General features: G+C 54.5%; 1 protein-coding gene across 3 annotated transcripts in view; it reads left to right on the top strand.

The window, feature by feature from the left end:
• The window catches only part of KCNJ12 (potassium inwardly rectifying channel subfamily J member 12), a 36,402-nt gene extending 21,390 nt beyond the window's left edge, over positions 1-15,012 (top strand). Inside the window, exons 2-3 of one of the 3 annotated variants that reach the window (XM_065910441.1) lie at positions 5,239-5,357; positions 13,225-15,012. In XM_065910441.1, the coding sequence (XP_065766513.1) occupies positions 13,286-14,569 (1,284 nt within the window). In that variant the 5' untranslated portion in view covers positions 5,239-5,357; positions 13,225-13,285 and the 3' untranslated portion in view covers positions 14,570-15,012. Of the gene's footprint in view, positions 1-5,238; positions 5,358-8,182; positions 8,226-13,224 lie in introns of those variants that run through there. The other 2 variants (XM_065910442.1, XM_065910443.1) reach the window with 2 other exon arrangements.
• Positions 15,013-15,390: the final 378 nt, after the last annotated feature.

The raw sequence follows: 15,390 nt of genomic DNA, 5'->3' as shown, positions 1-15,390 counted from the left end.
CTATCCAAAGGAACCATAGTGTGAGTGCAAGTAGCACGTGTCACAGTGTCCACGTGGGTGCACAGTTCCAGTTGTTAGGGTTGGAAAAGCGTCTGTGGCGGAAGCCAGTGTGAGGCTGTGTGAGTCAGAGGGTCAGATACCCTCTAGCTTGCTGCCTTCCCACCCTGAGCCTCGGTCTCCTCGAGCAAGGCAGGAGTGTTTCCTCCAAAAACCATTTCTGGGGCGTGGATTGTTCTTACTTGCTGACAGATGAGAAAGAGGAGGCTCGGGTGCCCCGGCACACGCAGCTCTAGCCCCGCTGCCTCCTTCCAGTTCCTTGAGCACAGGGAGCGACATCCCAGCCTCAAGGCCTTTGTCCTTGCTCATATTTCCAAGAACGCTGCTGTCTCCTCCTGTAGGCCTCAAGTCCCATGTCACCCCCTCAGAGGTCTTCCTGTGGCCATTCTGCTTCAGGTATGACTCGCTTCTTTCCTCTCCAGCGTGGTTTTTGTCTGCCTTGCCCCCACGCAATCTTGGCCCTGAGCACCATGTCTGCATACAGTGGAGGCCCAGGCGGTGTCTGCTGAGTGAGTGAATGCCCTGTCCGTCGAGCAGGCGGAGGCCCAAGGCCTCGGTTGTGCTCCTGGAGCCCAGCTCTCCAGAGGATCCTGGGTGGAATGATGGGTCGTCCGGAAGCCCACCCTGTTCCTGGACTCCTGATCTCAGAGCACAGCCTCAGGCCCATCCCAGGGTGAACCCTGGACCTCAAAGGTCTGTCAGGCCTTCCTGGTGAATCTTCTGTACCCAAAATAAAGACAGATTTACAAGATGAGGACGGGGAGAAGAGGAAAGCTGAGAAAACAACTGTCCCTCTGCTCCCCTAGCAAGCGTCCAGGTCCATGGGTCACTGAGGCCGGGAGTCAGGCCGTGTTCTGTCTGACCTTTGGCTGGAAGGCCTCACACTGCGCCCAGCCTGCCGTGAAGCCAAGTGGCCCTCGGTCAGGAGGGCTCCTTAGGGAGGAGGTGGCTGGACGCAGAGGGACAGAGGCCAGGTCGTGGGTGGGGGGCTTGGATCTAGTGCGCAAGGCCTGCTGATGGTGGACACAATGCTTCTCTCTGCAACTTACTTCCTCCTTGCTCAAAGACATGTGGGCCATCTCACCTGGACTGTTCTTGGGTGCAGTGCCAGGCACTCAGCAGAAGCTAGGCATTCGATTCTAGGGTTCTAAGAAACGTGCTGCCGGGATCTGGCAGGGAGCAGCAGGGGACCCAGGGAAATCTTGAAAGGCTTCGTAGAGGAGGCATCCTTGGAACTTGAAGGATGAAATGCAGAGCAGGGCTTTCTGAGGTGAGGGTCCAGCCCAGGCTGAGGCTCTGGGTGTGGACATTTCTGAGACGTCCCCAGCTGAGGATGGGAGGTTCACATTCCCACTGTGTCCTTTTCTCTTGTTGATGTATAAGAATCCGTTATATACTAAGTATATCAGCCCTTTCTATAGCAAACGTTATCATTTACCTTTCGTTTTGCTTATAATGCATTTTAATAAGCAATATCATGAATATTTTTATGGTGGCCAATTTTCCAACCTTTTGTTTCGTGGCCTTTCACGTCCCAGGGTGTTTCTTGTCCCTTTGTCTCAGGTCTCTGCTCTCCTGCGCACACTTAGAAAATGTTTTGAGACTTAAGTTGAAGATTGATAAATTACAGCTGTAAGGAAAACAGACACCACAGTGCCTTTGCTCACCACATGGTCCCTCCCATCCTGTCTATCTGCTCTCCCCTTCCTGCTTGGAGTGAAACCCAGTCCAGGCCCTCCATGGAGGGACCTGTGACCCTCCCCCTTCAGGGCGAGTCAGAGGCTCAGAGATCTGGTGGTGGGAAGGCGTGGGGGAACCAGCATATTTCCAGCTCCATGACTCCATGTACTAACCTGATGAAACCCATCATGACGACATGAAATAGATAACATTCTTCATCCCATCTCACTGGTGAGAAAACTGGGCTCAGAGAGTTATATGACTTGCTCACGGTCATCCAGGAAGGGACAGAGACAAGAGTTGAATGCAAGCCATACTGCCTCTGGTTTTATACTTTCAGACTCTTCTCTGGCACCCCATTGCCCTTGGGGTCAAGTCCAAACTCACTAAAATGTCGTGCAGGGCCTCTCAGGGCCTCTGCTTCTACATGCATTGGTGTGAAGTGCGCAGGCACTCAGCACATCGCCTCCCTGCTTCTAGGGTCTCTTTCTACACCCTGCTCAGCCCCAAATCTTTAGGATCCTGAATGCAGGTGCTGGAAGGGCCAGTCCCCTTGTGTGTAGTAGGAACAGAGTTCGGAGTTGGGCGAGCTTTGCCCAAGGCCCAGTGTGTGAGGAGCAGAGCCAATGGGCACCCTGCTCTCTGGACCCTGAGTGCTCCTGGCAGTGCTGTGGTCAGTCTCAGCTGGGCCCTCTCCAGGGAGTCCCCTGCCCCTGGACTGGGTCATACTCCTCCCCTGGCCTCTAAAGCCTCTGACCGTGCCTCTGATGCTGCCTGCTGTGGCTGCTACCTAGCTCGCTGTCTTCCTGCTTGATGAGGTGCCCCTTGTCGACAGACGCTGCTGGTCCATCACAGAGCTCCTGGTGCCCAGCTGAGTCCAGCAGTGAGCGAGCCCTCAGGAAAGTTTGCCTCTCAGAGGGAGGTCCAGAGAGGGATGGGGGCCTGCCCTAGGTCACACAGTGACTTTGAGCAGAGCTGGGGGCCGCATGAGTAACCCAAGCCCAAGACACCCCCGGCTCCACTTGGCCCCGGGACCCAAGGAGGCCCAGGGATGGGGCAGTCTATAATGGCCACTCTAGCAAAGGGCACCAGAAGCCTCTGTCCTCTGCTGCTTCCAGGGGCCTGGGGCCAAGGACACCCTGTCTCCCTCCTTCTCCTACTCCTCGTGGAAGGATGTTCTCAAGATAAAAATACCCTCGGAAGTATTTCCTGGTGCCTGGCATGACCTGTCTTCCACACTGGGGGCCAGAACTTCCTGCCCTGGCTTCACCTCGGGGCTCAGAGAGTGGACATTTATCCCTCCCGGCCACTTGGCTCAGCCTAGCCTTGTGGTCAGTGCATCCAGCCCCTGTCTCCAGGCCACGGAGTCTGAGGGGCCTGAGGGGTTGTGGTCGCTGTGGTTCCTGTAGCCGGCACTTACTGGGCACCCTTGCCAGAGATGACACCCCGGGCACAGAGCTGGGGTGTGGGGGCAGGGAGGCCAGACCCAACCCCTACAAAGCTCAGGCCTCTCCTGCTTCAGTGCCTGTTGGGTGCATCCTGAGAGCAACACACCGGGCCACACAGGAGGGTGTCATCCTCTTAGAACACTGGGACATTCGGCATTTACTGTGCATCTGCTGCACTGGAGACCCTCTTTGTAGCCTCCCCGTTTTGCAGATGAGAAGCCTGAGGCTCAGGGAAGTTCCCACTGGGAGCTAGGGGGTGATCAGGCCTTGAATGCTGGGCTGAGGCTCGCTGGGCCCCGAGCACCACCCTCCAGCGGAGGCTGTCATTGGTGAGGACGGTGACTGCGGTGGTGGAGCCGCGTGGTGCCCGGCTTGTGCCCAGTGCACTCCCCCCATGGCACTGGAGCACAGCTGAGCAGGAAGGGGAAGGGACCCGCCCCTGACTGACAGGACGGTCCTGGGGGAAAAGCGGAGGGCTCCCCTCGCTTGCTGGGAGGCCGAGGGACAGTCTCGCTGTCATGTCACGTCATCCCCGTTAGCTGAAGACCCTGCCCCTGTGCTGACCTTCCCTGTTGAGGACTGTGGACCCCCCCCTCGGGAACATGTTTAGTGAACCTCCGAGGGTTGGGGGTCACATCTGTCTCATGGGCTGTGGCCACTGCAGGGGAAGACGGAGTGCTGGGTGGGTGTCAGATCCTGGGCTCTTGTCCCTGAGCTGCCGCTCACTCTGTGTCTTTGTGACCTGGGGCAAGTCCCTGCTCTGCTCGAAGGCTCCGCCTCCTCCCTGTGGAGCTGGTTTTGCTTCCCTCACAGGAGAAAGCCGGTTTTAGGGAGCAGGGAGGCAGAGGCTGAAAGAGCCCTGGGCAGGCAGGCCGAATGATGCCAGGAAGTGGGAGGCAGGCGCTCCTCCGTCTGCCCTCCCCATGGCCGGGTGTCATCTCCCCTGCTCAGAGTTCCAGCTCTTGGTGACCTCGCTCTTCTCAGCCACAGTTTTCCCATCTGTCCCTCAGGGTGGGCTGTGAAGGTTGGAGTATCACTGAGGCCAGGAACCCAGCACCCAGGGCCAGACACAGTAGGTGTCCACTCCAGGAGAAGGACAAGAGGTCAGAAGCCCTGGAACTGGTTCTCCTGTCAAAAGTCCAGCTGCCTGATGGGAGTCTGGGGTCGAGCCTCCATTGGTTTTAGAGGGGCCAATGGCAAGGCCCCTGGCTGCCGCTTTGGGAACCATGAGAGATGGGGAAGCAGGGGGCTGAGGGCTAGGTGTCTTGAGGTGAGCCCGGAGTGAAGGGAGACCAGCCAGGCCACCTCCTAAAAGCTCGAGCAGGTGCCCCGAGCCAGGAAGTGACTCAGCCAAGGTCATACGGCTGGTGGCATATGAGGAGAGGCAGAGTTGCAACTGAAACTGGGTTTGTGTGCTTCTAAACCCACCACTGGTGCTGCCTCAGAAGGCTTGTGATGTGGGGCTGACTCACCACCAGTTCCCTTAATCCCAGCTGGAAGATCCAGCGTGACTGTGGACGCCCGCCAGTGGTGGCTGCGAGAGAGTGGCCTGCATGGGCACCGTGGCCAGAGGACATCTCAGGTGGACTCGCCTCCAAAGACTCCCTGATGCCTCCGTCCCCCTGCTCACTGCCCTGACCTCAGTGGTTGGCGTGCTGAAGGCTCTGCAGGTATCCGAGTGCACAGGCCGCACCCTGAGGTCCTCAGTGACTGAGGAGAACCACCATGGTGCCCCTGTCTCTGCAGCAGGAGCAGCAGTGACTCCGACTTCATAGGGTTCCAATGTCGTGAGGCTTACCTGAGTTGGTGTCTGTGAAGCACCTACCAAGTGTCTGGCATGCAATAGGCATTCAGTAACTGTCAGCAGTCACTTTCTCTGGGGGCCCACATCATACTGCCTTTCTCTGAAGGGTTGTTATGAACAGACTCACAGGGTCCTCCACCTTCCACGGGGTCCTGGGAAAGCAAGCAGAAATGGGGGTTTGTGTGGAAGTTTATAACTGTTGAGCTCCCCCCACCAAGGAGAATGGTAACTGTGCTCTGTCATCTTCAGGGTCTTCTGGCCACTGAGGCCTCTCCAGCTGGTGGGGACATGGCAGCCACTGCTAGTGCAGCCTTGAAGACAGTCACTTGCTTGGTGAGCACCATTACTTAGAAGATAGAGTTCCAGAGGTAAGATTGGGTCATGGATGTACACCTGTCCACCCAGTCATCCTTCCATCCAGGCACTCATCTCTTTACCCACCTGCCCATCCACCTATCCACCCACCTATGTGACCTCTCATCCACCCTCTATCCATCTTCCATCCATCTAACTCTTTATCTACCTACCCAACCCATCCAGCCATCCTTCCATCCACTCACCTCCCCTGCCAGCTATCCAGTCACCCATTCATCCATCCATCCACCCACCCACCTACCCATCCATAGATTCATCTGTCCTTCCACTCATTCATCCATCCACTCAAACATCCATCCACCCACTCTGTCCATCCATCCATCCATCCGCTCAGTCCATCCACCCATCCACCAATCCACTCAAACATCCATCCACCCAAACATCCATCCACCCACTCATCTGTTCACCCAACTCATCCAGACGTTTCTCACCCACCTAACTGATCCACCCCTCTAGTCATCCTGCATCCATCCATCCACCTGTCAGCCCTGTTTATCCATCTACACGCTTGACCACCCACTGGTACATGTAACGGTCTCCTCATTCATTGATTCATCCATCTCCTCATCTATGCTTCTGTTCAGCAGCTTATTCCCTTGTCTTTGTCTGAGCAGCAAACATTTACTGGGTGCCCGCTCTGTTCCAGGCCTTCCTCAATCTCTCTGGACTTCTGAGATTGGCCAGAGATGGGGCCAAGGCAAAACCAACTCTCACACAAGGTGGAAAAGCACCTTCTGGTCCTAACAGAAGAAGCCCAGGGCTGGAGAAATCTAAAAGGGCCTCAGGGAAGTGGTGGGCTTCCACTGGTTCCTAACCGATGGATTTCCAGCATTCCCATTAGCTGTGATTTGGAGACCAGACCATGTGGGGTGAGGGTCACCACAGGAACATCCATAAGGAGCCTGTTGCAGTGTCCAGATAGGAATGCCTGGACAGGAGGGGTCTATGGACAAGGAGTGGGTGGATGGCTTTGATCATTCAGGAGATAAAATGCACAGGGCCTGGGGAGGGAGTGGATTTGGGGGCTGAGGAGGAGGGAGGTGGCCAGCCCTGTTGCTGGGGTGACTTGGGAAATGATTGGGCTACCCAGTGACCCCATAGGGTGCTGGGAGTGTGGGGAAAGAAGGAGACTGAGGGGAGGGGCTAAGCTTTGGAGAAGAGGAGGAGCCTGTTGGCTCTGCAGTGCTGGGAGGACGTAGGGCTGGTGGGCTAAGGGTTGGGAGTCCCTGCTGTGGAGCAGCCCAGAGGCCTGATGAAGGCCCAGGCCTGAGGGACCCTGCGAGCTTTAGTAGAGCAGGCGCCCCAAGTGTGCTCTTTGGAGTGGGGGAGCTGCTCTCTGGCTTGCCACTGCACAGGCGGAAAGACTGTATGTTGGTGGCTGGAAACTGGGCAGGTGGGCCTGGAAGTGGGGAGGCCCCAGGGACAGCTGAGCATCGGCCAGGCCCATCACCAGTACAAAGCTCTCCTCAGACATCACATGGACCCTGCAGGGGCCCCACCCTGAAGGCCTGCACAGTGTTGACTCCAAATGTTTACAGCCTGGGGGTGATATCTGGGGAAGGGGAAGGACTGTGTCTGGGGAAGGTGGGCAGGAACAGGAGATGGTCATCATCACCCCAGACTGTGACGGCAGAAGTGTTGGGCTCTCCCCAACCAGCCTTAGCCTGCTTACTGGACTCTGAGGTGCCAGCCTGCCCTCCCCACCCCAGGGATGGCCCTGTCCCACCTTTGCACCCTGAGCTGCCCTGTCTCCCTGAGGTGCACCCTCCAAGCCTGGCCCAGACCTCTTGCTCCCTCTTGACTGAGCAAGGGCACCCTTCTCAGAGCCTCCGTCTCCCCACCTGCAGATGAAGGGTTGCATTTTTCAAGCCCTTGTGCTGAGTCTGAGAGATAGTGTTTGGATTAGAAAAGAGGACATGGCCACCACAGGCTGTAGTGAGAAAGTTCTCTGTGATGGATTAATGATGTCTGCTTTGGGCATGGACTGGGGAGGAAGTGTTGGTAGGCTACATGCTGGCTTTCCCTGAGACAAGTGCTTTGTAAGGATTCTTCCAGTTGACCGTGGACTTGTAAGGACTTGACCATGAGGTAGTGAGTGTCCCTTCCCTGGGTTCCAAGCAGGGCCTGAATGGCCGTAGATCAGGAGTGCTGGTGAGGGTCTTGCCTCTGCTTTTGTGTGCCGAGAGAGAGACTATTTGTGTCTTATCACCACGTGGCATTGCAGGGACCCTGAGGACTGAGGCTAGGAATACAGTGTCATGTCCACAATCTGGCCTTGGGGCCTGGAGGAGATAAGGAGATGGGGAGTTGAGTTCTCTTCAACTCTCCACACTAGGTGCTCACTTATGAAAGGCTATGTGACCCTGGGTAAGTGACTCAAGCTTTCTGAGCTTCAGTTTCCTCACCCAGAAAGTCATAAGAAGGGATTACATGAGTTGTTTGAGCTCTTAGTGCCTGGCAGGTAGTAACTGCCTGACAAATACTAATCACTCTGTTCACATCTATGAAGGGGTCCTGCCACCTGGGAAGCCTCCCAGGGAGGGGGACATTGAGCACCTCCTCAGTGACCCCTCTATCGACCCAACTAGTCAGTGCTTTCTTGGCTTCACCCCGGTCTCCTCTCAGATGCTGCAGAAACCTGAGGCCCAGAGCCTCAGGGGACCTGGCAGAGGGTGGCCCACTCCATCCGGAGGCACCTCCTGATGACTCGGCCCCACCGGTAGTCATGTGTTAGCTGCCTGCCTAAAAGCTCTCAGCCCAGTCCCTGCTGGTACACTGAGCCTTCTGGTTGCTGGAGCCTCTGTGTGTGGGTGCTGTGGCCGGCGGGCATGCCGGCTCTGGAGACGCTGGGATCAGGACAGGTTTGCCTCCCCTTGGGGGTCTCTGGGTCCAGCCCACTGGGGGTGCCTCACATCCCACCTCCACTGTTGTAGTCGCCTGCCCTGGCTCAGGTGGGAGATCCCAGTGCCTCCCCTTCCCCTCCTAGCAACATCTGGGACCCCCGCCGGTCAACCTGGGCTTCCAACTGCTGTGGTATTAACTATTGTCTTTATTATGTATCTCATCCTGGCCCACGAGGTGTTTTGTGACTGGAACAATTCTCAGCCTCAGTTTTCCCACTTATAAAATGGAGAGCTAGCCTCCTTACTTGCTAAGGCCTCTTCCAGCAAAGCAAATCTAGCTTCCTGTCTGTCTAATCTAACCGTATGCACCTGTTGAGCAGGAGCCAGATAGGCCTGTACTTCCCTTGTTGAGGATATTGTCCCACTTTTCTTTTTTTTTTTTTTTTTTTTGGCCATGCCCTGCAACTTTTGGGATGTTAGTTCCCAGACCAGAGACAGGATCCAACTCAGGTCCCCTGCAGTAGAAATGCAGAATCCTAGCCACTAGACCACCAGGGATGTCCCCCACATTTCTTAAACCAAGTCCTTGAAGACCACAGAGCCCTGCAGTCTTGCCTTCTTCTGTGTATGGAGGGTCCCTGAATGTTTGGCAAGTTTGTGGTGCCAGGACTCCTACTGTGGGTCCTTTTCTCAGCCTTTCTTTGTGGTGGTGTGTTCATCAAGTGCCTGCGAGGATTCCCCACACCCCTGGCATCTCATGCACACACACACATGCACACATGGGCACACAGAGCTGTCTGCTGTGTCTCTGCTCCTTGGCTTCCGGGGGTCTTTGCCTGGGTGACTTTGCTCCAAGTACCAGTTTCCAACTCTGAATAGTGGGGGAGTGGCTATGAATGTGGCCTGTGGATTTTCTCTATGGTTTTAGGAGAAACATCAATAGAAAAGGTCTGGGTGGGGCATAGGCACCCAGCCCAGGTAGAGAAGCCAGTGGTCACTGTGACACCCGCCACCTGCCTGGGAGCTGGCCAAGTCACAGCCTCCATGTGAGGCTGCCCAGCTGCTGGGAACAGTCGTGCCAGTTTGGGCTCTCCTGGCCTTTGATTCTTTTTATTCTGTCCCCGTTACAGGCCTCAAGCTGCTCAGAGCCTTACCCAAAGCAGCCGTGATCTGTTGGACATCCCACAAGTCCTCCCGGCCACACAGACCTGCCCCTTGCAATCCGGTGGCATGCTGCCGGCTTCTGAGTGCCCCATCCTGGTCACCTCCACTTGGAAGGCCCAGGAATCTTGGGCTGGGCTGTCTTCCAGGCACAGTCCCTGGGGTACCCCCACCACCGGCTCCTTGCCTGCTGGCCCAGGCAGAAGCAGAGCCCACCATTATAGCCTCAGGCCTCAGCTCCTCAGACCCAGGGTGAGGTAGTCAGCTGGAGCATCTGTACGGGAGAATGGCAGTGTGAGGAGAGCTGCCGCAGAGCCTGGGGTCCCCACACTGACAGACCTTGTGTCAGACAGAAGTAGTTCTGAGTTCAGCTCTCCTGCTTAGTGGTTATGTGATTTGGGGAAAGTCACTTGACCTCTCTGAAACTCCATCCAGAGAGTAGAAATAGCCACAGTAGTTACCTCCTTGGGCTGCTGAGGAGTGACCCAAGAGTGTTTGCTGACGGGTCTGGCCTGCTCTCCCTGTGGATGGATGAGCTGGGAGCATTGTGTACTTGCCAGACCTGGGGATCCAGTGACACTGGCAACCGGATGGAGCCCGGAGGGGTCTGCAGCCTGGCTGGTTGAGTGGGCTCCACCTTCACCTTCTCCCAGGTGTTTGGAGCAGAGGTCAGAGGTGGTGCCCTCTCTGCAGCTCTGGCTGTACCCTGTCCCACAGACCAGGACTGATCCCAACTTTGCCAGCTCCTGGCTGTCACCTCCATTCTCTTTCTCGTGGACCGGCTGCCCTGGGAACTTCTCTGGGGCCTCAGCATCTCAGTGCACTCAAGCGCTCCCAGGCTTGTCTGACTCTGACTTTGTGGTGTGACTGGGTTGGGGTTTGGGGGAGGGGGGCATGGGGCCCATCAGTGTCCTGCTATGCCGTTCTCGCTTGGTGTCTGACACGGACAGCCACATGGCCTTAGTGCCCACCCATGGGGCCAGGTGGAGTTGGGATCTCCCGTCTACACATCCAGAGCCAGCAGGGCCATGGTGAGGGGCAGCTACCTGTGCATCTGGGGCCCAGATGCTTGCCCCCAGCAGTGTCTGGCCATGGGAACAGTGCCGTGGGGTGTGGCCTGGGACTGCCCAGTGTGTGAGTGTGTTTGCCAACTAGGTGCTGAGGACCCTTCTGAGTGCTCCCCACATGCTCTTATTTAGAGCTGAGGAAGGCAGGGGTGGCAGAGGTCCCCAGGCTGAGGTCAGCAGTCAGTGACCCCCCTGGAGGCTAACTCATGGGCCCCCTTCTAGCCACCTTTGGTGATGGGGAGGCCACAGGCCTAGCTTATGGGCAGTGAGAATAGGCACCTGAGGGAGAGTGTGAGTGTCAGGAGGGTGGTGGGTCCAGCTTTGGGTGTCCATCAGGCCCAGGTCCAGGCCCCAAGAGTGAAACTGCTGTGAACAAACAGCAAACCCCTGTACTCAGGGAGCTGGTGGTCTCATGGTGGGATGGCTTGTGCAGCCCCGAGCAAGCTGTTGTTGTGGTCAGGGGGAATGTGTGGGAGTCGAGTGGGGTTCTGGGGGGTGTATAGTTTTCTCAGGTGCAGGGAGGCCCTGGGAGATGCCCCCGAGGCATCAAAGCCATGACTTGCATTATACAGAGTGAAGTAAGCCAGAAAGATAAAGAACTTTACAGCATACTAACACATATATATGGAATTTAGAAAGATGGTAAAGATAACCCTATATGCAAAACAGAAAAAGAGATACAGAAGTACAGAACAGACTTTTGAACTCTGTGGGAGAAGGTGAGGGTGGGACGTTTCGAAAGAACAGCATGTATATTATCTATGGTGAAACAGATCACCAGCCCAGGTGGGATGCATGAGACAAGCGCTTGGGCCTGGTGCACTGGGAAGACCCAGAGGAATCGGGTGGAGAGGGAGGTGGGAGGGGGGATCGGGATGGGGAATACGTGTAACTCTATGGCTAATTCATATCAATGTATGACAAAGCCCACTGAAATGTTGTGAAATAATTAGCCTCCAACTAATAATAAAAAAAAAAAGAAAGTAAGCTTTAAGTGCCCTGCAGACATTCAAAATTGCAATCTAAGTTCAGACAAATACTAAGACATAGGGTATGTAAAGATATATTCTGATTGATGTGGAAGTTACAAGTAATGTCTCACAAAAAATCCCAGAACTCCTAGTTGCTTTGTTTAGGTAAAGAAAAGTCCGTATGAACAAGAGAGCATGAAGCTCAACAACCCATTGAGCCAAACACAGAAGAAACTGAGAGACAGGATTAAAGTCAAAAGAGAAAGAGGTATTGGTAACTGGTGGCTGAAATTGTGTTCCAAACTCTAGTGGATAGGCCTTTGGATAGAAGAGTTCGGATATGGGGGTCAAATAAGGGACAATCCTCCAGAATATGACATTAAACTGAGATGAGGGATAAGTTTTCCTTTAATGAATCACCTAACTGCAGGTACAAGTGCATACTCTGCTTTTAAAAGTCTTCTAGGTCAGCTCTACCAAATGAAATATAATGATGTCTCAAACTTACCTTACAGTGACCTTATTTGTCATACCTCAGTGAATAACCATACTCTAAACACCCTATAGCTATTATTAAATTCTTTCTATATATACCTTGACAATAAATTACTTATATATCAAAAGATTTTATCACACAGAAAAAGTTTTTCTATATGTGAAGAATAATAAGACTATTTTCTTTTTTATTAAGATAGATCTATTAATTCTAAGCAAAACATTGCAGCATGATGTTAGTATAAAATGTAAACTCATTTAGGAAATATATGGAACAATTCATTATCAGTAATCATCATTAAATAGCACACAGGCTACCATTTCTTTTCTTCCCCCAATACCATACAAACACAGTACACGCATTTTTACTAATTAATATATAGAATTTATTTAAGATGAAAAAATACTGCCCTCGAGTTAATGCTTTAAGATATATAGAAAGGCTTTGGACATGTACACTTAAATGGTTAGGAAGTGATAATGACAATTTTTAATTTGAAAAAATTTCACAATCCCAGGCAAAATTCACATAGGCAGAATATGACTTCAACTGTTTTGTTTTTAACATCATGGTAAAAATGTAGAAGAAATAATCCTTGTTATTGATAATGGTAAAGCTGTTAGTAATATCTATCTTTTACATGCTTAAATTTATATAACAAATGTACATTATATCTTTAGTGGAAAAAGTTAAATAAATTTTATTTTTTACTTCACTCTGTATAATAGGCTCCATGGCTGATTCATGTCAATGTATGGCAAAAACCACTACAATATTGTAAAATAATTAGCCTCCAACTAATAAAAATAAATGGAAAAAATAATAAAATTACCTAAAATGAAAAAAAAAAAAAAAAAAAGCCAGGGCTTGGAGGAGGGTGTCCAGGTGGGCCCCGGGGTGAGCAAGGGCAAGGCTGGAGACGAGATGGACTGACTCCTGGTGGCTGCCATGACCACTGGCACCAGGGTGGGAGCAGGAAGGCCAGCATGGTGGCTTTCAGGCTGGTCTTTGTGGGTGATTTCAAGGACTCAGGCCAGGAGGGTAGAAGAAGGAGATGGATCCTGAATCCTGAATATTTTGGAAAGCAGAGCCCTTGGTGGGAGAAAGGGGGACTAAGGAAGAACCCAGGGTTCTTGTCTGGAGCAGCTGGGAGGAAGGAGGAAGGCAAGGAGCTGGCTAAGATGGGAGGGGGGACCAGGAGCTGGTTGTGAGTGAGTCTGGGTCTCGCAACCATGGCTGGGCCGGGGGCTGAGGCATGGAGGTGGGGGGGAGGGGGGCGGCTACCAGGCAGGCTATCAGCCCTGCCTTCCTCTCTGTTGCAGGAGCTGCCCAACCCTGAGCCAGTCTGGGGTCGAGCGGGGTCCCGCTGCCCCCACCTCCTGGATGACTGCGTCCGGCCGCACAAACCCCTACAGCATCGTGTCTTCAGAGGAGGACGGGCTGCACCTGGTCACCATGTCGGGCGCCAACGGCTTCGGCAATGGCAAGGTGCACACGCGGCGCCGGTGCCGGAATCGCTTCGTCAAGAAGAACGGCCAGTGCAACATCGAGTTCGCCAACATGGATGAGAAGTCGCAGCGCTACCTGGCGGACATGTTCACCACGTGCGTGGACATCCGCTGGCGCTACATGCTGCTCATCTTCTCGCTGGCCTTCCTCGCCTCCTGGTTGCTGTTCGGGGTCATCTTCTGGGTCATTGCGGTGGCCCACGGGGACCTGGAGCCCGCGGAGGCGCACGGCCGCACGCCGTGCGTGCTGCAGGTACACGGCTTCATGGCAGCCTTCCTCTTCTCCATCGAGACGCAGACCACCATCGGCTACGGGCTGCGCTGCGTGACCGAGGAGTGCCCGGTGGCCGTGTTCATGGTGGTGGCGCAGTCCATCGTGGGCTGCATCATCGACTCCTTCATGATTGGCGCCATCATGGCCAAGATGGCGCGGCCCAAGAAGCGCGCGCAGACGCTGCTCTTCAGCCACAATGCGGTGGTGGCGCTGCGTGACGGCAAGCTCTGCCTCATGTGGCGCGTGGGCAATCTACGCAAGAGCCACATCGTGGAGGCCCACGTGCGCGCCCAGCTCATCAAGCCCCGGGTCACGGAGGAGGGCGAGTACATCCCGCTGGACCAGATCGACATTGATGTCGGCTTTGACAAGGGCCTGGACCGCATCTTCCTGGTGTCTCCCATCACCATCCTGCACGAGATTGACGAGGCCAGCCCTCTGTTCGGCATCAGCCGGCAGGACCTGGAAACGGATGACTTCGAGATCGTGGTCATCCTGGAGGGCATGGTGGAGGCCACGGCCATGACCACGCAGGCCCGCAGCTCCTACCTGGCCAACGAGATCCTGTGGGGCCACCGCTTTGAGCCTGTCCTCTTTGAGGAGAAGAACCAGTACAAGATCGACTACTCGCATTTCCACAAGACCTACGAGGTGCCATCCACGCCCCGCTGCAGTGCCAAGGACCTGGTGGAGAACAAGTTCCTGCTGCCAAGCACCAACTCCTTCTGCTATGAGAATGAGCTGGCCTTCCTGAGCCGTGACGAGGAGGACGAGGTGGACGGAGAGCAAGACAGCCTCGGCCCCCAGGCCAGGCGTGACTTTGACAGGCCGCAGGCCAGCACAGCCCTTGAGCAGCGGCCTTACAGACGGGAGTCTGAGATCTGAGCTGCCGTCGGTCAGCCGAGGTGCAGCATCTGCCCCGCCAAGGAGAGGCATGAGCCCCTCGAGGGCTCTGGGCCTGAGCAGGATGAGCTTGGGCCCTGGTTGCAGACTCAGTAGCGTTTTAGATGTTTTATGTTTCTTTACAACGCCTGTGAATGTTGGCGGGAGAGTGGGTGGCTTGTGCTGCCTCCGGGGCTGGGGCAGGCCCAGGGGTGGGGAGGTGGCCTCTGGGCACTGGTCTGCAGGAGCCAGGGCCTTCTGCCTGAGGAGGGAGCTGCAGGCTGTCCAGAGACAGCTGACCAGCCACCCGACCTCTGCGGGCGAAGGCCAGTAGGCAGTAGGGCGCCTCACTGGTTTTTACCTTGGGGAGAAACACCAGTTTTGGCATTCTCAATCTTAGTTTGAGTAAGACTGTTTACAAAAAAAAAAAAAAAATTAACATGTGATTGATTTTTATAATTTGTTGGGGGGGGGGGTGGGGAAAGAAGGACAGTTAGAATTCTGTTAGTCTGCCAGGGTGCAAGCAGCTGAGTGGAGTTTCCAGAAAGTTCCCAATGCTAGGCAGGCCTCTCTTCCATGAAGATAGCGCATGTGCCTGATGGTGCAGCCTGCAGGTTAGACGTGGGGCTCACCCCCATTCTTTATGCTCACAAAGTGAATTGGATTTCGTTTGTGATGGCAATACCGAGACCATGTTAATGATCCTAATGGAAGCTTTCCAGTGTTACTGGGGTGGGGGTAAGGGCCAGGAAGAGTCTGGGAAGAACTTTCAAGTTTGACTCTGTGCCTCCAGCGAGGCATGTCTCAGGGCCAGGATGGGACCT

This window comes from Muntiacus reevesi, chromosome 18 (genome assembly GCF_963930625.1).
Source record: "Muntiacus reevesi chromosome 18, mMunRee1.1, whole genome shotgun sequence".
Classification (NCBI taxonomy): Eukaryota; Metazoa; Chordata; class Mammalia; order Artiodactyla; family Cervidae; genus Muntiacus; species Muntiacus reevesi.
Note: the sequence above shows the minus strand (reverse complement) of the source record. Positions and strands in the feature narration are given on the sequence as shown.